The sequence below is a fragment of the Glycine soja genome, chromosome 6, assembly GCF_004193775.1.
Source record: "Glycine soja cultivar W05 chromosome 6, ASM419377v2, whole genome shotgun sequence".
Lineage (NCBI taxonomy): Eukaryota > Viridiplantae > Streptophyta > Magnoliopsida > Fabales > Fabaceae > Glycine > Glycine soja.
The window spans coordinates 42,520,730-42,542,860 of record NC_041007.1 but is presented as its reverse complement, the minus strand read 5'-3'; the positions used below and the strand labels follow the sequence as shown (position 1 = coordinate 42,542,860).

General features: G+C 31.3%; 1 protein-coding gene across 20 annotated transcripts; it reads right to left on the bottom strand.

Annotated features, from left to right (window-relative positions):
- Positions 1-5,734: 5,734 nt before the first annotated feature.
- Positions 5,735-19,878, bottom strand: LOC114417015 (disease resistance protein TAO1-like). Of its 20 annotated transcripts, none has more exons than XM_028382089.1 (14): positions 19,194-19,878; positions 17,795-18,923; positions 17,370-17,687; positions 15,144-17,208; positions 13,046-13,146; positions 11,887-12,276; positions 9,991-10,081; positions 8,440-8,520; positions 8,303-8,352; positions 7,698-7,784; positions 7,234-7,258; positions 6,989-7,084; positions 6,809-6,890; positions 5,735-6,295 (listed from the first exon to the last, which is right to left on the bottom strand). In XM_028382089.1, exons 1-4 carry the CDS (start codon positions 19,790-19,792, stop codon positions 15,286-15,288), a joined length of 3,969 nt encoding a protein of 1,322 aa, XP_028237890.1. In that variant the 5' UTR covers positions 19,793-19,878; the 3' UTR covers positions 5,735-6,295; positions 6,809-6,890; positions 6,989-7,084; positions 7,234-7,258; positions 7,698-7,784; positions 8,303-8,352; positions 8,440-8,520; positions 9,991-10,081; positions 11,887-12,276; positions 13,046-13,146; positions 15,144-15,285. The 20 variants fall into 20 exon arrangements, with proteins under 20 accessions (XP_028237890.1, XP_028237894.1, XP_028237879.1 ...); XM_028382093.1 differs by having other exon boundaries at positions 7,698-7,721; XM_028382078.1 differs by adding an exon at positions 8,656-8,716 and having other exon boundaries at positions 7,234-8,352.
- Positions 19,879-22,131: the final 2,253 nt, after the last annotated feature.

Below are 22,131 nucleotides of genomic sequence, written 5' to 3'. Positions count from 1 at the left end.
GACACAATATCATCACAATTCAATAGAAAAATGCAAGGGTAAACTTATTTTAAACGGAAAATATATATATATATATATATAATATATATATATATATATAAAAGAAATATAAAGATCAATATATTAAAAGAGATATAAAAATCCCCTATATATTTTCCAAGATCCATGTTCTAATACAACTCCTCAAGTAACACAACATTCTCAAGTCATAATTATCAATGAACATGTCTTACTATCATGTTATGTCATGTTGACTTCTTACTTCCAAAAGATTTCATCTTTTGAGCAATTAACCCAAGTATATCCCTTAATATAGTTGTACTCTATGATTTGACCATTTGGGGAGACTTGAATTAACCCTACGGAAGAAGTGTGATTTTATTGAAAATAGATGAGCGTGGATAGTGGCTTACCTCAGTAAGATTTGTAAAAACCTTAACTTATCTACAGATTCATCCATCCATCTATTCTATAAATCCATTCCGTGTTAGCCACCTTTACAACCACTGACAGGTTGAGGGTCTCCCCAACACCCCCAACTTTGCATATTCACATGCAATGTCATTCATCAATGCATTTATGTTATGATCATTCAAATCAATATCATACGTCATCATAAATTCATTCACCAATCCCAACATCATAAGAGGTTGTAACATCATAGATTCATTATTCATACATTCGTCACACTCAGGAACCCGCATATAGTTCGATAAGAATAGCAAAACATTCCAACACCTTAATTGAAATCTTGCAAACAACTCACCAAAAACTCATATGAATGAAAATCTCATTATCTCACCATAAAGTCAACTCTAAGGATAAAATAACATCATTTCAACCACATCTCATATCATCATAAATTCATTAAGATCTCAAAATAATTAATTTATGCAAGGAAAACAAACATTAATTACATCCATATCAAAACTAGTTATTAGACTCAAAGTCGATCACTAGACTCAAAATTCGACATTAGACATGAAAATGGTCATTGGACACGAATTTTGCAGAATTTTATAATTTTCTGCAAAATTGTCTCTCATGACTTCCAAATCATCCTAGAACAAACTCAAATTATTTTCCATCAATTCCAAATACATAGACAACAACAAAACACTTTATTAATAGAAACTTTTAATCAATATTCATCAAATAAGCAACAATTCAAATTTTAAAACTCAAAATCTCAAATGCTCAAACTTTCATTTTTAGCAACATGATTCGTTTTCTAGTAATCTTAAAACCAATTCACAATAACCTAAGCATAGAAAAGGATAAATCTTCCCTTACCACTATAGGAAGGAGAAAGAAGCTCTCTTTTTGCACAACACCAAAGTTCAATGTTCTCTAATGATGGTTCTTGGAGAGGAGAGAATTGTGAAGAGATCGAAGTGTGTTGAGGGAGAGAGTTTCATCATAATAGAGGTTTTTCACACCTAAACCTTATTATACACACCAACCCCTCCAATCATAAACTAAAGTCCATCCTTTTAAGCTCAAAACACTAAAACTCACTAACCACATACAATCAAATTACCAAATTTATTAATTAATTCATTCAAGTACTTAAACTAAATTTGATTTCTCTTAAAATTTAATAATCACTTTAACAAACAAATTACAAAAACACGTTATATTACTCAATTGTCCTCCTTCAAGCACCGTACCCCATGCATTGCATGGTGCTACTGTCACACCTTATTATGCTTCACTTTTAACTTTTATCTCTTTTCACTTTAACCTCTCCCATTTAATCTTCTCTCATGCTTGTCCCACTTCATTAATATACACATTCACAAAAAAAAATATACAAGAGAAATTTTATACTTTATTCTATTATTCTATAGGATCCACTCTTACACTTTATTTTAATTCAAAAATTTATTTTATATTTTTATCCTATAAACCAAACACACAAGAGCATCAAGTTGAGAAAGGATAGTTTTTTGAGAAGACAACAACGAAAATACAAGACCCTTCAATGGTCTGTAGCAGCTCAGGTGCTATGGATTCGCCTTTCTGAAGATGTGTGTCTTCTTTGAAGGCATCAATCCAATTTCTACGGAGAGCTTGAAAGAGAAAAGCAGTGAAGTTGTTGCACGTGTCTTCACTGCGGAAGCTGACAAACACGCTATATGTCGTTCAGGTCGCATGAGATACAGAAGAACTGCACCGGATGATGAATATATAAACCATTGCAAAAGCTGTGAAGGTGCAAAGGAAGGTCAATGGTTTCCTCCCACTTTCCATTTGTTGGGGTCCACTGAAACTCTATCACTTATTAAATATGTAACTTGGCTGTTAGCTCATCGGAGTTGTCGTGAGATACGCATCAAGGTTCATTATCATCAATTAAAGTTGTCAAAGAAAGTTCATAGATTATTAGAAGGATCAAGTCAAAAGTAATAATTTTACGGATGAAATTATTAGTTTATTTAAGAAAGATAGATATTGAAAGAAATGTATTTTAAAAGGCAATATTAAACATTTTTTGTTACACCATTTACTTAATCCTTATCTTTGTCTCAATTTTAAATTTCAGGAGAAAAGATCCTCTCGATTATTTTTCTTTACGTTTCTCAAATTTTAGTGCTTACACGTACAAATAAGTTTTGTGCCTAATGCTAACATTAGAGAAAACTTTTTAATAGTGTAAAATTTCAACAAAAACTTTCTAGCAGTTAACTAATTAAAACTTAACTAAAACTTAAAATAGGACAATTACCTAGACATGACAAGTAACTTATACTTCCTAAACACTATTGGTCCACCAAGCACTTGTTATTTTTATAAGTTATTAATATTTTCATTTTAAAAATGAAAATTGGAACCTAGTCACTGTATAAGTCGTATTAAGAGTAAATGTTAAATAAACTAATTATCTTAGAATGAAAAATGCTACATCTTAAAATTTACTTTCATTAAGCTTATATAAATATATATAGGTTAAGAATGTGGACAATACCTCGGCAGGAGCGGAAGATGATGCTTGTTGCATTGAGGAACTACCACGGTAAGCAAAACCAGCTTCTTGTCAAATAATCAGCACTATAATTTTTTTAGAGTGCGTACATAGACTCTAAAATTTCCAAATGAAGGAGTTAAAATATTAACATCCATTTATGCAAATGCAGGTGTACAAAAAGTACATATCAATGCTCGCCTCAAAGGTATAAATCCTGGACACCCATTTTCAATATCTGCTCTTGTTCCTCGAAAAACAAAACTCATGGCTCTCTATATTTGAAAACTTCATAAAAAATTCACAGGTTGACTAGAGACTTTACCAAAATCAACAACTAAAGCCTTTCAATATTCTGAGATATCAAATAAAATCATAGTCAGTAGACAAGAAATCAATAACGGATAAATGCTTGAGTATGAAGCTCAATTGGATACAAAGAGGGAAAATTGGATAAATTTCCAAGAATACAATATAATTATATAAAGAGACTGAATCCAACAAACCAAAATGGATACAAAGACAGTATCCAGCATACCACATTCAAAGCCTACCGGTATCATCCCTAACATCATCCAATACTGTAATATATTATCACTCATATCCAAAAAGCATAAATTCAACAGATCAAATTACATTAAAGAAAATAATAATAATAATAATAATAATAACTCACTTATTCACTTTGATCCAGGTAACATTATTTATTGTCTCCTTCTTCTCATCTAGATCTTCAATCACCTTGAAAATTACCTCAATTATGTTTTCTTTGACATTAAATCAGTGTATTCATCTTCAGCCTTCTCAAACATTGCCATCACTTTCTTGTTCACCCTTTTCTCAAGAATATATATATATATATATATATATATATATATATATATTATTCAAATTTAACAACATAATATATACCTATATAAGAAACTTAGTTAAAATCACAATAAAATCAGATAGCCTTTATAAAATTAACTAATATCAAAGTATATTTTCGAAAATTTTAAATTTTCATCGCACACATATATTGTTAAGCAAAGAGAGAGATAGACAAAGAAATAAAAAAAATGTTACATAAGACAAATTAAAAAGTTAAATGACAAGCAAGAAATAATGTCCGGATAAATAAAAGAGTTTCATTAAGTCTATAACATAGTATGAACTAGATTACTGCGCTTCATTCCTAGACATCCAGATTTCTAGCTTGCTCTACAAAGTTCTCCCAATGCTAAAAATCTTAACTGCACATACAAATAGGTGATTAAGCCACAAATATGTAAAATAAGCATAGATAGAAGCAATGAACACATATAGATAGCATTAAATAGATAGTAAAAGAGTGTAACATCAAGATTTCAGTAGAACTCCCCAACCAAGAAGCTTAGCCTTCCATTACAAGCAATATAACTCTCAATACAAGGAAGGAATAGTTTTTAGTGAACAAAAATGGCTAAGGATGATTAAGGATGTCTCCTACAACCTCTAAACCCTAGACTTCACTACTCTAACCTAAGCTCTCTCAACTGCTTCCTTTCTGTCTTCTCAGCTTCCTCTCGTGCGCTCTTTCTCCCTCTCCCTTTTAATTCCATCAACTTCAGTGTTTTAAAGGCTCTTGGACCTTTCAGCTTTCGAAGGCTCGTTTAGCAAGATTGGCTTGCTAAGCTAGAGTAAGTGAATTTTGGTTTAGCAAGACTAGGCGCGCTGAGTGCGAGAAGAGACAATGACCTCGCTGGGTGGGCTGGCTGCGCACTGGGCGAGTACATCTCAGACTGATCCTCTTCTAGGGTTTCCTAACTCATTAAGCGAGCTGTATGCCCCGCTAAGCAGATGTCACTCGCTGAGCGAGTCATCAGCTACTTGAACTTTCTCCTCTTTGGTCTAAAACTGAGTTGGATTCAACATTAATTCACAAAATGGAAGTATCTACTCTATAAAATTACACTAAATAGAAAAAAAAATATGAACAAGTCCTAACAAAAGAACCATAAATTGGAGGTAACGTGTTATTTCCTTGCAAATATTCAATATAAAATTACTTATGAATAGCAACTAACACTTATAAGGTTGCATCTCTCATTTTGAGCCAAATTTTATGAAGATTGAGTTTTCCAGAAACCAAAATTCTTTCAATGTTTGTCACTTATATGAATATAGTAAGAAATTGTAGCAGCAAGCATTTAAGTATATTGAATGGTTGTTAACTGATTGACAAGTGTACCAATTTTGTGACAAGTAGTAAAGTAAACGAAAGTCCGAGTGTCAAATCCACATGGACTTTGTTTGTACTTTTGTTGGCAAATTCCCAATTTTTAAGCAATGGAAGAAGAGAGGAAAAGAAGACAGAGACAATAAATTGTAAAGGTGAAATTGCAAATAACGAATGAGAAGGGTAAAGAGGAATACAATTGGAAAATTAAATGATTGCTTTTAATGTCAAAGATGAATGCAAATTATGATAATGTTGGGCTCTAATAGGCCAAAACTACTTATAATATAATGTAATTAATTTTCTTTAATTAATGAGCCCCTTGCTTTCACCCGCATCTACTGAATTATCCTATCTTTGATTTTCCGAACAAAGGGCCTAATTTATTTATGCTTTTGCCCTAATTTTTTTGATGAGATAAGGTAACCACAACTGCATTAAGAGAAGAGGTGCAAAAGTATATGGGCAAAATAAATATCAATCTATTTCTAGAAGTGAATTTTATTAAGATACCCTTCCCCAGTTCTTTATAAAATAAACATTTTTAATGCATAACCTTCCAAATAGTATATGGGTAATCAGACCATAATAACAAATAAGCACAGAGAAGAATAATGGAAATAGAATTACATTTCAAGTGTTTTGGCCTCCAAGTACCCAATAGTGGGGATTTAGCCTCTCATGATCATGAGAGACTTTACACTCCAGGGGTTAATGAAAGAAGGTGATAAATGAATAATACAAGAAGAGGGGAACAACTAAGGAAGAGAGGTTTCTCCTAAGGGAGAGACTCAAGTTTTGGATTTCTGCATTGGAAAGCTTTGAGAGTCAATGTGTCTTTTCCTTCAGCTTTCTACTCCTTTTATAGGCTTAAGGTAATTTACTTTTCACGCTGACTGTATGCTGAGCGTGCATCTGTGCGCTAAGCGTGTACTAGACTTTTCTTTGTAGGCCTTCTCGCGCTAAGCCAGATCTGCGCCCTAAGCGAGTACACGTGCTGAGCAAGACCTACGCGCCAAGTGAGATGTGTGTTGGGCCTACAGTGTGCGTTAAGCAAACTGTCTTCTTTTTCTTCTTCAATTTTTCGTCAAATTTCTTCTAAATCACTTGAAATCTTCTTTTCAATTCTGCTAATCAAAATTGTAAGAGATGTTAATTTCTTCATTATTTCATTACAAACAATAGTAAACTAAGGAAATTACACTCATTTACGGCCAAAATTGACTATCAAATTAACTTATATTTTGCGGTTATCAATGGTATCCACATCAAGATATTAAAATTGAGTACTGAAACAACTAGAAAATGATTAGTGTTTAGGTAAGAAAGAGGGAGAAGACAGACTCAAAATAAAAGGATACCAAATTGCTAGGGTATATCATGATGCAACACAAAAAAAAAAAAAAACAGAACATTAAACCCCATTAGTGATAGTACTAGACTCAAAGTATTAATCATTAAGAAATAATATAAAATATAGAATTTACTACATAAAAATCATGTGAATAAAGATATTCAAATATACACTAGGACCAAACATTCTAACATAAACATAAAATTTGAACAATTACAATGCATTTGATTAAATACTAAAAAAAGACATTTTAATAACAACTTGACAATGATTATAATAACCTAAATACCTTGCTTGCAAGTATAAAAAGTGGCCATTGAACCAAAGGAAGATCCCCAAAATTCCTAGGCTTTAAAAGCAACTCCATTTCACTGTGAACAAGGAACACATGGCCATCCAAATATTAAGTAAGAAGAAAGAAGAAAGATAAAATAAAGCCAAATAAATGTATAGCAGATCCATGACTAACAAGTTGGTTAGGTAATCCTCCTCCATTAGATTCCTTATGATCTCATGCCAAAAGGGGGCAAAACCGAGCAGTATCAACCTTGTTTTTCTCCACAACCTTTGGATGAAGAGTAATTGAACAAGTAATATTTAGTCAAGTTCGAAACAAATGTTCAGCAAACATAAGACCAGTGTACTATAACCTTCCCATCAACATATGAATTTAAACAAAATTATTTCTTCCTCTATCTATAGCAAAAGGCTGACCTGAACAGAATTTTGATGGGAACTCCTGAAAATATAAAATATCGAGAAGAACTAAATAAGCTTATAGAGTAACAATACTATTTAAGGGGAAAATATGAAAGTAGAGAGCATATATTCTCAGAGAGCTACAACAGAGATAGGACACATACACATACAACTATCTTCCAAATACAGAATGAAAATCATAAAACAGGAAAAAGAACATTTAACAAGCAGCACCTATTGGGTAGAGGAACATGAAGTGTGTCCATAAAAGCTCTAGGAAACTACTCAAAAGTCTATGCAGTGCTTCAAATGACCTAATCTGGTGACCACATTCGGCCACAAAATAGTTATACCAACTACTCTTAAATTCTGAAATGTACAGGACAAGACTAGCAATAGGTAAAAGATATTAATAATAACACGACAAATTATCAAAAGGATTTATCGTTGGTAAACCACAACTTAACAATACTACTTACCTCTCCCAGTCGATCTCTTGCCCCCTGTAAGAATCCATAGACAGCCAATACAAGTGTGTAAAACACATAAATATCTAGAAGATAAATCTGAAAGAATTTGAATTAACAAATCGGAAACAACCATTAAAACACTCAAAAACGGGAGAGGGAGAATGCAATTTTACGTAACAGTTAAATTGAAGGTTTTCCAATCACCTAAAAGCTTCTATACTATTTATTAACTACTAAACCAGTGAAATACAATCCTCAGAACTAAGTTTAGCAACTTGTGAAGATATAATATTTCAAATTACAAGAGATAAGTATATAATATCTTCAAACACCCGAAGATGTCATTTTAAAACTGCTCAAGAAAGAGTTTTTTTGCTGAAAAACTTATAGTGAATGCAAATAAAGCTAATCCAAACGCACTATGAGACTGCATAACAGAAACATGCTATATATTAACAACCCTGCCACTTCACACCAAACTTTAAGGACTTATTGTCAGACATTTTTCCGATCCCTATAGAGAAAGAAAGATTAAAAAGGAACAAGATGCTTTCCTCTTATGATAACATATTTGAAGGAGGAAGTGGAAAAACAAACAATGACACTGCACTTACAGCAACCACAGGAGCCCACACGTTAACAATTGTCAAAGCATTTTGATTATCTGCAACAATAAAGGCACCCTAATGACTACTAATATCAAAGAGAAAACAACAAAGACATAACCGCAGTCAAACAAACCAGTGCTTACTTTTAGAGACAAAATCATGCCAAGAGTAATTTATATTATCCTCTTTTATAATAGCCCTTGTTGGGTCCACCAAGGCCTTATCTACAAACCACAAAAATAGGACAATAAATCATACATGCATATAAGCTCACCAGTATATGTACCTTCATACACACAAACAAATTATGTATAATTCCAAATTTGTATCTACTAATCCAAGGGCTATGTCTCACTAACCTAAAGAAAGTAAGCAAACGCAAATTTTGCACTCAAAATAACAAGCCAAAACAGCATATACCTAAGAAAAGGGGCAAGGTATCAAACTAATCAATGCAACAATGCAAAACTTCAGCTTGCATGTAAAATTAATTACGGAGCACACATAATATTTTTAAACAATAATATATCAACATAACTCTAAAATATAGAGTGGGGAAGCAAGAATCTTGATTTTCCTACAACATGTACTAGAAATTTAAAAAGTAGAAAAAAGAAAAAAAATCTAGTGTATACTTTATGAAATCTTAACTCCTTTCATACATTCCCCATCAAACATAATGTCTTTCTTTCATGAGGCAACAGAAAAAAACAACAATAAAGGCAAACTCAAGCACTGCACACTAAGCTAGCAGAAGGCACGATTGACGAATCTTCAGCAAATTTCGCAGCACATGGCAAAATCAACAGTGTGCGCCCTAAATTAAAGTAAGGCACAAATAATATATTTTATTAATTCATAGGGAAAAATGAAAATAAATAAAATAATTAAAAATTTTATAACTTCGATCAAAGACGGTTTTTTAAAAACCGTAGTAGTTAGGTTAACTAACAAAGATGATTTTTATAAAACCTCCTTCGTAACGTTCACATCAAAGATAGTTTTATAAAAACCGTTTGTAGTTGGATTTAAATAGTTTGCATTATTTTAAAAAATGACACTGCATCATTTGTTACGTTGGTTTTTTTATAACCGATGTAGATACAATGATGTGGAAATGCACTTTTGTAGTAGTGAGGGCACCTTTGTGGTCATCATAGAACGTGGGTGCAAAATGAGACTTAATTCCTACAAGAACTCGGACCAGGATGCGTTGGATGGTATGAAAGCTAGAAACAGAAACAGAATTGGTGTTGGTAGGATGTTGAGGCGGTCGAGGATGGAATCGACCTTGCTGTCGAGCTAAGTGTGGTGGAGGGATAGGTGGGAAATGGCCTCCTCCAACCTATTAGTGGTGGTTTTGAGCGTCACATGGTCGGTCATAGCAGGTCGGACCAGTTGATAAGAACAGAGATCAAGTAAGGGAAATAATCCTGTTTCGAGGACAAGGTACCACCTAGGGGAACTAAATTGGAATATATTTTGCTTAGTTTTTCATTTTGTTCAACCTTGTTAATATACCACTGATAACAAAATTGGGGCATGGGGCTCAATACACATCAAAAACAGGTTCTAAATATGTATTAGGCTAACAACGACATCCAGTTAAACAGAGAGAGACATAGTGCTCTAAGAATCAAATTCGCTTGCAAATTGAATATTATAAGATTAGGAAAATCCTCGCCTTTTCCCACCTATCTTTACTCTTCAGAACCCAAAATGATTCAAGCTCTTCTCTTTTCCTTAGAGAGAAATACATGAAGAAAGGATGGATGAAGATTATTCCTGCAGCCAAATGGAGATTCTAGGAGCTTAAAAATTCACTCTTTAAAAAATCAAAATACAAGGAATATTAAAAATTACAATCTATGTTAAAGTGCAACAAAGGCATCCAAAAGGTCCCCTTAAAAACTGATTCATAAGAGAATAGTCTATTCAGTTATATAAACACTTATCATGTTCGTTAACCACCCGATGTGAGATTCTCAACAATCTAGAACCTATATGGATCACAACAACTTGACAGAAAAGAAAAAAGAATAAAAAGGGGAGAAAATTAAAATACGGCTGATTTGTGGATTAGGAACTATCAATGAGACGCTAATGGATATGTGAACATTGTTTTATAATTGCATGTGAGACTCAAAGTGATTTTGATGGAATAAAAAGCTTTGCCATGAAAGTGGAACTGAGAACATCGAGAGAGAAGAAAAGAAAGCGTTGGGGCCTTGGGGGAGAAGAAATGTTTGATAAAAATTCACAGCAATGCTAAAACATGCAATGTTGGTAGGCATTATATATATGTTATTTAATTCAATTGTGAGAATTGAAATTAATTTATAGAAGTTTTGTTATATAATTTTTCTAAAAGATAAAAACTTCTATAAATTATATTTTATGATAAAGTTCTCTTATATCTTTTTTCTTCAGTGAAGTTCTCTTGTATGCCAGTGCATAATTTTATTTTTTTTCATCTTATCACTGAGTAGAATGTAAATTTTATACCAATAAAATATTATAGTGGATATAATTTAGCCATATAAAAGTATACGAAGAAAACAATGCATGTGCATACGAAGAAAGAATAGAACTTCATACTTATGCCTAAAAGTTAGAGTTGGAGATGTGATAGCATGCAAAGATAATCATATATAACGGGATGACACGTATTCAACCAATACAAAAGAATTTATATCTTAGTAGAAAAAAATATTATGAGTATAGTTAACCAGATATAATGCTATTAGACTAAAAAAAATCATGATATGGTGGAACTACTTATTTAATTATCTTAAAGAAAGGAATTACGTACCTACATAAATAATTTTTTCATTTTTATATATTATAATTAAATTAAATAAACTTATATTATTTAAAATTATTTTCTTTATAGTTAAATATTTTATTTAAGAATATTATTTTTAAACGACAAAGAAAAAATGTTTTTTCCATATAATCTTGATTTTCTTATTAACTTTTTTTTAGGGATCAAATATTTATATAAAAATAAAAAAAATTAACAATGCAATTCATTAAAATAAATAGTTTTGCATAAAAAAAATATAAAAAGCAGAATTTAAAGTTTCATAATAAAAAAGAAAATAAATATGTCATCTAGTATATAGCTTCCCATAACAAATTAGCAATATGTTTATTCAACAAAATACTATAATTTAAAGGTAATTGATAACATATCTTAAAATATATATATATATATATATATATATATATATATATATATATATATCGAATTTAACAACACAATATAGCTATATAAGAAACTTAGGCATTATAAAATTAACAAATATCAAAGTATATTTTCTGAAGTTATTGAAATTTTCTTCACACATAAGTAGTCCAACAAACGGAGACACAAACATAGAGAAAGAAATAAAGAAATATTACATAAGACAAATTAAAAAATTAAACGACAAGCAAGAAATAGTGTCTGGACAAATAAATAGTTTAATTTCTATTTTTAAAAAACGAATAACAGATCATGCGTTTCTTTTTTGAAGCCACAGACCATGCATTTCTTCTCACCTTATTATCCAAATTTTCAAACAAAGTGAAATTTGTTTAATTTGTACCTTGTAAAGAGATGATTGGACTATTTACCCCAAAAGTCCAGGCAAACTTGATCTTGCTACTGCTGCTTCAACTCTGCATCCATATTCAAATCTGTCTTCAATTGGTGTTGGTAGGATGTTGAGGCGGTCGAGGATGCATTGGATGGTATGAGAGCTAGAAATAGAAGCAGAATTGGTGTTGGTAGGATGTTGAGGCGGTCGAGGATGGAATCGACCTTGCTGTCGAGCTAAGTGTGGTGGAGGGATAGGTGGGAAATGGCCTCCTCCAACCTATTAGTGGTGGCTTTGAGCGTCACATGGTCAGCTATAACAGGTCGGACCAGTTGATAAGAATAGAGATCAAGTAAGGGAAGTAATCCTCTTTCAAGGGCAAAGTACCTCCTAGTGGAACTGAATTGGAATGTATTTTGCTTAGCTTTTCATTTTGTTCAATCTTATTAATATACCACTGATAACAAAATTTCTAACAAACCATGATAACGGAATTATAACAAACAATATTTTAACAATCATTTCTTCTAGAATATGTAATTGGTTGCAATTGTCTATGTGCTAGAAGTAAGCTAATTCCTTCAAGCCTCATAGTATTTTAGGGACTGAGGTCATGCCACATTCCTGTTGGGCATACTTGTATGGGTTTCAGGCATATTGCTAACAATCACTATCATCTACAATTTTGATGTTGACCAATACCACTCTGATGCATCCTCCTAAAGGCTTGCAAGGCTTCTCAATACTTAGCTTGTCAATCTTGCAAGGCTCCTATTCTACTTGGAACTTAGAGCAACGATAATATCATCACATAAAATCATATATCATGCATTAGACATATTGGAAATCCCTGAATGAAATCTCCTAATTTTATAAATTCACCAACAGCAAGAAATTCAAGAAAATAAATGATATGAATTTTAATAATTAAGCTTTAAGACACTAGCCCTTGGCCAACTTTGTTTTAACACCAAGGCAATTACCATGGCTGTTCTTAAATCCATATTTACAGAACAAAATTGGGGCATGGGGCTCAATACACATCAAAAACAGGTTCTAAATATTTATTAGACTAACAACGGCATCCAGTTAGACAAAGAGAGACATAGTGCTCTAAGAATCAAATTCGAATGCAAATTGAAAATTATAGGATTAGGAAAATCCTCACCTTTTCCCACCTATCTTTACTCTTCAAAACCCAAAATGATTCAAGCTCTTCTCTTTTCCTTAGAGAGATATACATGAAGAGAGGATGGATGAAGATTATTCCTGCACCCAAATGGAGATTCTAGGAGCTTAAAAATCCACTCTTTAAAAAATCAAAATACAAGGAATATTAAAAATTACTGCCTAGAACCTATATGGATCACAACAACTTGACATAAAAGAAAAAAGAATAAAAAGGAGAGAAAATTAAAAATACAGCTGATTTGAGGATTAGGAACTATCAATGAGAAGCTAATGGATATGCGAACATTGTTTTATAATTGCATGTGAGACTCAAAGTGATTTTGATGGAATAAAAAGCTTTGCCCTTAAAGTGGAACTGGGAACATCGAGAGACAAGAAAAGATAGCGTTGGGGCCTTGGGGGAGAAGAAATGTTTGATAAATGTTCCCGGCAAGGCTAAAACATGCAATGTTGGTAGGCATTATATATATGTTATTTAATTCAATAGTGAGAATTGAAATTAATTTATATAATTTTTCTAAAAGATAAAAACTTTTATAAATTATTTTTTTATGAAAAAGTTCTCTTATATCTTTTTTTCATTGGTGAAGTTCTCTCGTATGCCAGTGCTAAGTTTTTTTTTTTTCTTCTTATCATTGAGTAGAATGTAAATTTTATGCCAACAAAATATTATAAAAGTATAATATAAAAGTATGTGAAGAAAACAATGCGCATACGAAGAAAGAACAGAACTTCTTGCTTATGCCTAAATAGAGTTGGAGATATCATACCATGCGAAGATAATCATATATAACAGGATGGCACGTATTCAACCAATACAAAAGAATTTATATCTTAGTGGACAAAAAATGTTATCAAGTATAGTTTACCAGATATAATGCTACTAGACTAAACAAAATATTCATGATATGGTGGAACTCATTATTTATTTATCTTAAAGAAAGGAACTACGTACCTACATATTTAAGTATTTTTATCAACTAATATGATTTTAAATAAAATTTTCATTTTTTATAGATTATAATTAAATTAAATAAGCTTATATTTTTTAATTTTTTTAATATTTAAATATTTTATTTAAGAATATTCTTTTTAAACAACAAAGAAAATTTGTTTTTTTTTCATATAATCTTGGTTTTCTTATTAACTTTTTTAGGGACCAAATATTTACATATAAATAAAAAAATTAACAATACAATAATTCATTAAAATAAATAGTTTAACATAAAAAATAAAAAATCAGAATTTAAAGTTTCATAATAAGAAAAATACGTCATCTAGTATATAGTTTCCCATAATAAATTATAAATATTAAAATAGGTCAAAGGGTTTTTAAATTCAATAAAGGGTAAAAAAATGTTTTTAAACAAATTAGTGAAAATAAAATTTGAGAAGAAAAAAAATGTTAATAACTTATAAGTTAACTGCTACTCCATTAGCTTGAAAATAAACTACAAAAATAAGTACTAAAATAAGTTTTTGTGCCAAACAAATTTCATTTGTTTAAAGTTGATTATAAGGTAATTAAATGAATTTATAAGTTCCACGCCTAAAATTTTTTACTAAATTTCCTTGTAATTCATAAAAATAATTTATATTACTCAATAACAACATAGAACCAAATAATACAGATAATTTAACAAAATATTATAATCGCAAGGGCATAATCTATTTATTCAACAAAATACTATAATTTGAAGGTAATCAATTAAGATAGTAACATATCTTAATAGCATGGGTAAAATCACAACAAAATTAGACAGATTTTATAAAATTAACAAATATCAAAGTATATTTTCTGAAGTTATTTAAATTTTCATCACACACAAGTATGTAGTCGCAAAAGAAGACATAGAGAAAGAAATAAAGAAAGGCTAAGCAACACAAATTAAAAAATTAAACGACAAGCAAGAAATAGTGTCGGGATAAATAGATACTTTAATTTCTATTTTTAAAAAAGGAATAACAGATCATGCGTTTCTTTCTCTGTTTCTTTTCTTAAGGCACAGACCATGCATTTCTTCTCACCTTATCAACCAAAGTTTCAAACAAAGTGAAAGTTGTTTAATTTGTACCTTGTAAAGAGATGATTGGACTATTTATCCCAAAAGTCCAGGCGAACTTGATCTTGCTACTGCTGCTTCAACTCTGCATCCATATTCAAATCTGTCTTCAATTCTTCACTATGAAGCAAGCCTTGCCGAATTGCAATTGCTACTAGTTTTCTTTAATTTCCGAAAAATTGCGCTTCAGAGACGACCTATTTAATAATTCTAGATCATGTTTATGTACCCAACGATACCCATATTTCTTCACTTCAACAACCAAATCTTGATCATGAAGAAGATCTCTGGATCTACATTTCACTTCCAACTCATCAAAATTACGATCATCAAAAAGATCTAGAGTGAAATAGAATAGCCACAAGTGATCCGATTCATCAGTGACTAGATCTTCACGGAAAAGAACCGGAATATAAGGAGATGGACGTTCTTTCTTTCTTTGTTGGGGTGGAATAGAAGGGCCACATGTAATACTAAGAATTGAAGGTTGTTCCATGTCTGGAGGGGGAATTCTTCTTTCTTTGTGTACCACGAAGATTACACTCAACGCAAGGCCTATCCAATTTTTGTAATGCTGCATAAAGTGAGATCTGCCTATGTTTATGACATTGCCCATGCCCAAATGCTGTTTCTCGAACCAGCTTGGTATTTCACTTCCTGGAATAATACTTGAAATCGGTGGAACCAAAGGAAGTAAATCGGGATGAGCTATTTGCATCATCCATGAGAAACAATTGTTGGGGCAGCGATCTCTCTCAGCTAATTCTGGGCAGTTGAAAATATTTAATCCCAATCCATATTCATAATCATCAACAGTTGTCCAATTCCACCAAAACAGATCAGTTCGTGAAGGGAGCTCAGGCAAATATTTCAATCTCTTGCAGTGTTGTAAGTTTAAATGTAACAGTTTGGAAAGCTCCTTGAGGCTGGGTAGTGTTTCAAAATTGTTTCCCATTAAATATAGCTCTTCTAAGCATTGGAAATTAACAAAAGCATCAGGGATTTTAAGTAAATTGCAGAAACTTAAATCAAGTTCACGCATACATGGGAAAATAGGCAAGGAAGGCAACAAACATCTAACTGAATCTTTGTGTGCATCCTCCAGGCTTTTGTCGAAGGCCACAGAAGGCCATGGAAGCCCCTTTTTGAAGAATGAGAATATTGATTGGGAACGACTGGGAGCTTCACCTATACGAAGCTTCTTCAAATGCCCTGCACCCCTTTGTTCTTCTGATGAACGGATATTATATAGTTTTGAACAGCCGAAAAGACTTAGGTATTGGAGAGAACTGAGTCTCAATATGTTGTTGGGTAAGCTTTCGAGACTTTTGCAATCTTTCAAATTTAATTTAACAAGCTTTGTTAGATGACCAATGGATGGATGTATCTGCCTTAGTTGTTCACATCCTTCGAGATTTAACTCTCTAAGATTTAGGTCCTCTGCAAAATCTGGCAACTTTACGAGACTTTTGCAATCTTTCAAATTTAAAACCTCAAGCTTTGTTAGATGACCAATGGATGGATGTATCTGCCTTAGTTGTTCACATCCTTCGAGATTTAACTGTCTAAGATTTAGGTCCTCTGCAAAATCTGGCAACTTTACGAGACTTTTGCAATTTTGCAAAACTAAACCAGAAAGCTTTCTTAGGTGACCAATGGATGGATGTATCTGCCTTAGTTCTATACATCCTCTGAGATTTAACCAGGAAAAATTTAGGTCCTCTGCAAAATGTGGCAAGTCAGTGAGACTTTTACACTCTTCCAAATCTAATGAAAATTTAAGCTTTCTTAGACGACCAATGGATGAGGGTAGCTGTTTTAGTTGTTCACATCCTGTCAGATCTAAGTATTCAAGATTTAGGGCCTGTTCAAAATGTGGTAACTCGACAAGACTTTTGCAGTCCCATAATCTCAAATTGGTAAGATTTCTAGGAAAACCAATGGATGGATGGAACCGACTGAGTCGTGTACATCCACTGAGATCTAGACTCTCGAGATTTAGGGCCTCACTAAAATCTGGCACCTCAATTAGATTGACGCAGAAAGAGAGATTCAAACGTCTCAGTTTGGGTATAGGCTGCAATGAAGGACCAATAGAAAGAGACAAAATTAAAAACAACACTTGGACCATAATTATTAATTATTCAAACAAGAATCGAATAATCAAAGATAATTTTTATATTGGTGTATTTCATTTAAAGAAAATGAAAATAGGAAAAACATAAAAATTTACACTACCTGTGTGCTGTCCCATAAATGTTGGATGTTACTCCTAGAAAGATCCAACTCAATAAGATTGTGTGGCTGAAAACATTGAGGTAGAAAGTTAAAGGGATAGTATGGCCAAATAAGATATCCTAATTTATTATTGGAAACATAATTGAGATTTCCTGAAAATTTCTTCTTCTCATTTGTGGTAACCTTCCACTGCTTATACTCGGGAAACATAAGCAACTTAAGGTTTTTCATTTTTGATAGAGCATCAACTCTCATTGTTGTTTCAAAAAACATCCATGTTTTATCTTCAACAACTATGGCTTCCAGATTTTTTGCTTTCTACAACATTGCAAACAAGAAAGAAAATATTAGATCTTTTGCAGTACATACAGATTCCAGAAAAAATGGAGCAACCTAAGATTTATGCATTAAAAAATAAATTATACCATATTGTTCGACAAAACTTCGTAGAGATCTTTCCAATCCCACAATCTACTCCAATTTCTTGGCTCTTTAGGTGATTTTTCTCGAACAATACACTTGCCTAAATCTCTCAGCAACCTATGCATATAAATCTTCCCGTGACTAATGGTTATGAGTGATTTATCAACAAGAATTGGGAGGCCAATTTCAGGATTAAATCCACGAAAATCCAGGATTTCTTTCACATAACGCTCAGAATATTTATAACTATAATCACGACTGAAGAAACAAGCAATATCTAAAAATATTTCTTTGTCTTTTTCTTCCAGATCATCATAACTTATTCGCAACACCTTCATAATATCCTCACTTTTAATTTCATTTAACCTAACCAATGTACTTTTCCACTGCGAAACATTTCGACCTTGCAAAAAGTTGCCTATTACTTGAATTGCCAAGGGATGGCCTTGAGCATGTGATAATACATCATGTGTCAACATTTTGTAACCACTCAAAATATAGTCACATTTGAAAGCATTTTTGCAAAATAACTGAACAGCATTGTCTTGATTCAATGGCTTGACTTGGTAAACATGATTTACTCCATGTGTCCTTAATATGTGTTCATCCCTAGAAATTACGATGATTCTACTCCCTCCACCTACACATTCACGTAATAGAGTCTCTCTACTCCCTGTAAACATGTGTAGTTGTTCAACCCGGCTAACATTATCAAGAACTATAAGTCCTCGTTTATTGCGTAACCTAGTTCCTATCAAATATGTTCCCTTGGAAGCATTGCAAATCTCTATATTTTTATCATTTACACATTGAGAAAGCAATTGTTTTTGTACACCTAGTGAACCAATTTTTTTATAAATTTCTTTTACATCATCAACAAAACAATGAAAATCATATTGATAAGAAATCTTTTCGTATAAAGCACGTGCAAGAGTGGTTTTTCCTATTCCCCCCATTCCACAAATTCCAACAACTCGAACGTCACTAACCAACTCCAATTCTAAACACTTTTCTAATTCTTCAACACAGGATTCCATCCCAACTAGATTACCCTTTGGAAGATTTTGAAATTTGGAACCCAATCTACATTTTATTTCTAGAACAATTTTTTCAATCACTGCAGGTTGTGACCTGAAAATTTAAAGAAAATGAAGAATGACAAAGTATCAGAACCACAACATAATGTATATATGTACAGGGCAAGATAATTTCAGAGATTTCAAACACCATTTGCATTAAACATGTATAAATTTAGAGTCAATTTGCATGCTACGTCGTCAACTTCTATGAACTCTACTTTAGAAAGCGATAGTAAGTCTGATAAAAACAACTTGACTAAGAAATGATGAAATGTATGCACATGGACATAATATGACTGACTGCATATAAATTTTTACTTACTCATTTTGGATATTCCAGCCAGAGATATTGGCCACTTGTTTCAGAGCTTCTCTCCATCTCTGCAGTTCCTCCATCTTCTCTTTATCTCCTCTGAATCTTCGTTCGTGTTCTGCAAAGGCAATCCCATAATAACCACTCTGTTTCCGCAGCTCTGATGGATCAACATCATAGAAAATTGGAAGAACACGACTCGGGGATGCTTGAATAGTGCAGTTGCAGATGTGTGCAAGTTCACGCAAGCACCAAGTTGAGGAAGCATAGTTCTTTGAGAAGACCACAACGAAAAGGCCAGACCCTTGAATGGCCAGTAGCAGCTCGGGTGCTATGGATTCGCCTTTCTGAAGATGTGTATCATCTTTGAAGGCATGGATGCCATTTTGAGAGAGAGCATCAAAGAGAAAAGCAGTGAAGCTGTTGCGCGTGTCTTCACCGCGGAAGCTGACAAACACATCATATGTAGGGATGGTCGCATTAGAAGCCATTGCAATTGCAGAAGCGGAATTCGAGGTGACCTTCTTGGCCTTGGGGGAGGAGGATCTCCGCCAGATGAAGACAACGACGCAGCCGACGAGGACGGCGACGGAGGTAGTGAGATGCATGAGGAACTCGCGGTTCTCGAGTACAATTAGTTTGGGCAGTGAAGAAATATTATAAAGCTAATAATTGTAGAAAGAAACGCTTCTTTCCTTATTTTTCCAATTTGCTTTATAGAAAACTAATAACTGTAGTTCACTCGTCAGTTTCTCATGTCACGATTGCGTCTAAGGATTTTCATTTTTCAACCCACTTGTGCTGTCATCTTCGGTTCACTTTTCCTTTATTTTTCTTTAATTTTTGTTTTGTTTAATTACTGATTTTATTTTTATTATTTATCCTTTAATTTTTATAATTTTTTTCTTTATAAGTTATGTCTTAATTGTACGTTAATCCGATAATTTGAAAGTAATTTTTTTTATTTTTTATAATTTATATAATTTGAAATTGATTTTTTACTTCATATATTTTATATTTTAATTTTTTTTAGTCTTTATTATTAAAATATAAATAATATTATCAATTGTTGTATATTATAAAAATATTAATAAGTAATTTATAACTAATTTATTATATTTATAATAAAAGATAATTTATAATTTATAATTAATTTGTAATAAATTATTAAAACTAAAAATATTACTTTCAAATTATACAAATTATAAGAATTAAAAGAAAAATTAAAAATATTATTTATGAAAAATAGAATTAAAAGAGAATTTGAATGTAAAGTATAAAACTAAAAAATTGTTTTCAAATTATAGGGATAAAAATATACTGATCCTAAAATTATAGAAAAAATGTGTAAGCTTAACCTAATTTTTTTATTTATTAAACTTAAGATATATGGTATATGGATACAAAGAAAATATGGATAGTGAAAATGAGGAGTTTTTCTTGGCAGCTTCTTCCCCTCTTTGCCATATGTTGGGGTCCGCAGTAACCGCGTCAGTTAATTGTTTAAAGTTACCGTGAGACACGCTGAAAATTTCATTATCATTAATCAAAGTAATTGTTCACATGAAGTTATAAATTCAATTTAATAAATACTCGAATGTTTGTTTTTTAATGATATTTTTTATATTGAATTTTTTTATTTTTGGTTATTGATATTTTTAATTTATGATAAATTAATGAAATTTATATTTATTTTTTATCAGAGAATAAAAATAAAAAATTATAAAATTAATATTTTATCTTAAATTTAATTTATAAGCTGTTAAGTTGGACTAAGTATTTTTGTTGTAAAACTGTATGAACACATTAACTTTTTACTATTGCCCGGTCTTTTCTAATGAAGACTATAGATATTAATGCTAACGCGTTGTTTTGGGCATTCAAGACGTGACTCATTTATATTTAATTGTAAATTATTATTATCAAGTCAAGTCAGCTAGACTCAAATCTTGATACAATTAAGACAGACACTGCCGTGTGAATAAGGCATAAGTGTGGACTTGGATGCTGAGAAAATACTTACACATTTCTCATTAGTAAGACATTTGATGTGATCTTAGTTTTGTCATTCCTCAATTTAACTAGGGTTGATATTCATGCTCTATAACATTAAAATTATTAACGGTTTTTTTGGATTATTAATTGTAGAAAATTAACATGATTTTCATAAATAATAAATAAATAAATAATATTTTTTTTTCATATGAATGTTTGTTTGAGGTGTATTTTGATTTTTTTGGAAGAGAAATAAAATTATAAAAATAGGAAAACTTTTTTTTGGTATAATTTTTTTATTTCATATAATTTATATTTTTATTTTATTTTATTTTTTATATTTTAAAAATGATATTTTTAGTTTTTATATTTTAATTTATTTTTAATCTTTATTATTAAAATATGAGTAATATTATTAATTATAATTAATTATAAAAATATTAGTAATTATCAACTATCATTAACTATAAAAATATTAATAATTAATTCATAAATAATTTATCACATTTGTAATAAAAAATAGTTAATAATTTATAAGAAATTAATTATTTTTAAATTTTTTAATGATGACTAAAAAATAATTAAAATGAAAATTAAAAAAATTAAAAAAATTACTTTCAAACTATATGTATCGATAGAAGGACTAAAAATATTATTTTTAAAGTTTAAGAATTAAAAATAAATTTAAATATAAATTATAAGACTAAAAACTATTTTTAAATTATAGGGATAAAAATATCCAAATCCTAAAATTATAGAGAGAAAAAAGTGTAAAGTTAACCTAATTTTTTTATTTATTAAACTTAAGATACATGCTATATGGATGCAAAGAAAGCGTGCATAGTGAAAATGAAGAGTTTTTCTTGACAGCTTCTTCCCCTCTTTGTCATATGTGGGGTCCGCAGAAACCGCCTCACTTATTCACACTTTATTTTAGTTTTCCCTGTTTTTT

Coding starts and splice junctions, on each gene's coding strand:
- LOC114417015 (XM_028382078.1), bottom strand. CDS start 19,792: ATGCATCTCACTACCTCCGTCGCCGTCCTCGTCGGCTGCGTCGTTGTC. Junction 18,924..19,193: donor GGCTGGAATATCCAAAATGA/GTAAGTAAAAAT, acceptor TTAAATTTTCAG/GTCACAACCTGCAGTGATTG. Junction 17,209..17,369: donor ATTTATGGGACAGCACACAG/GTAGTGTAAATT, acceptor CCTTCATTGCAG/CCTATACCCAAACTGAGACG.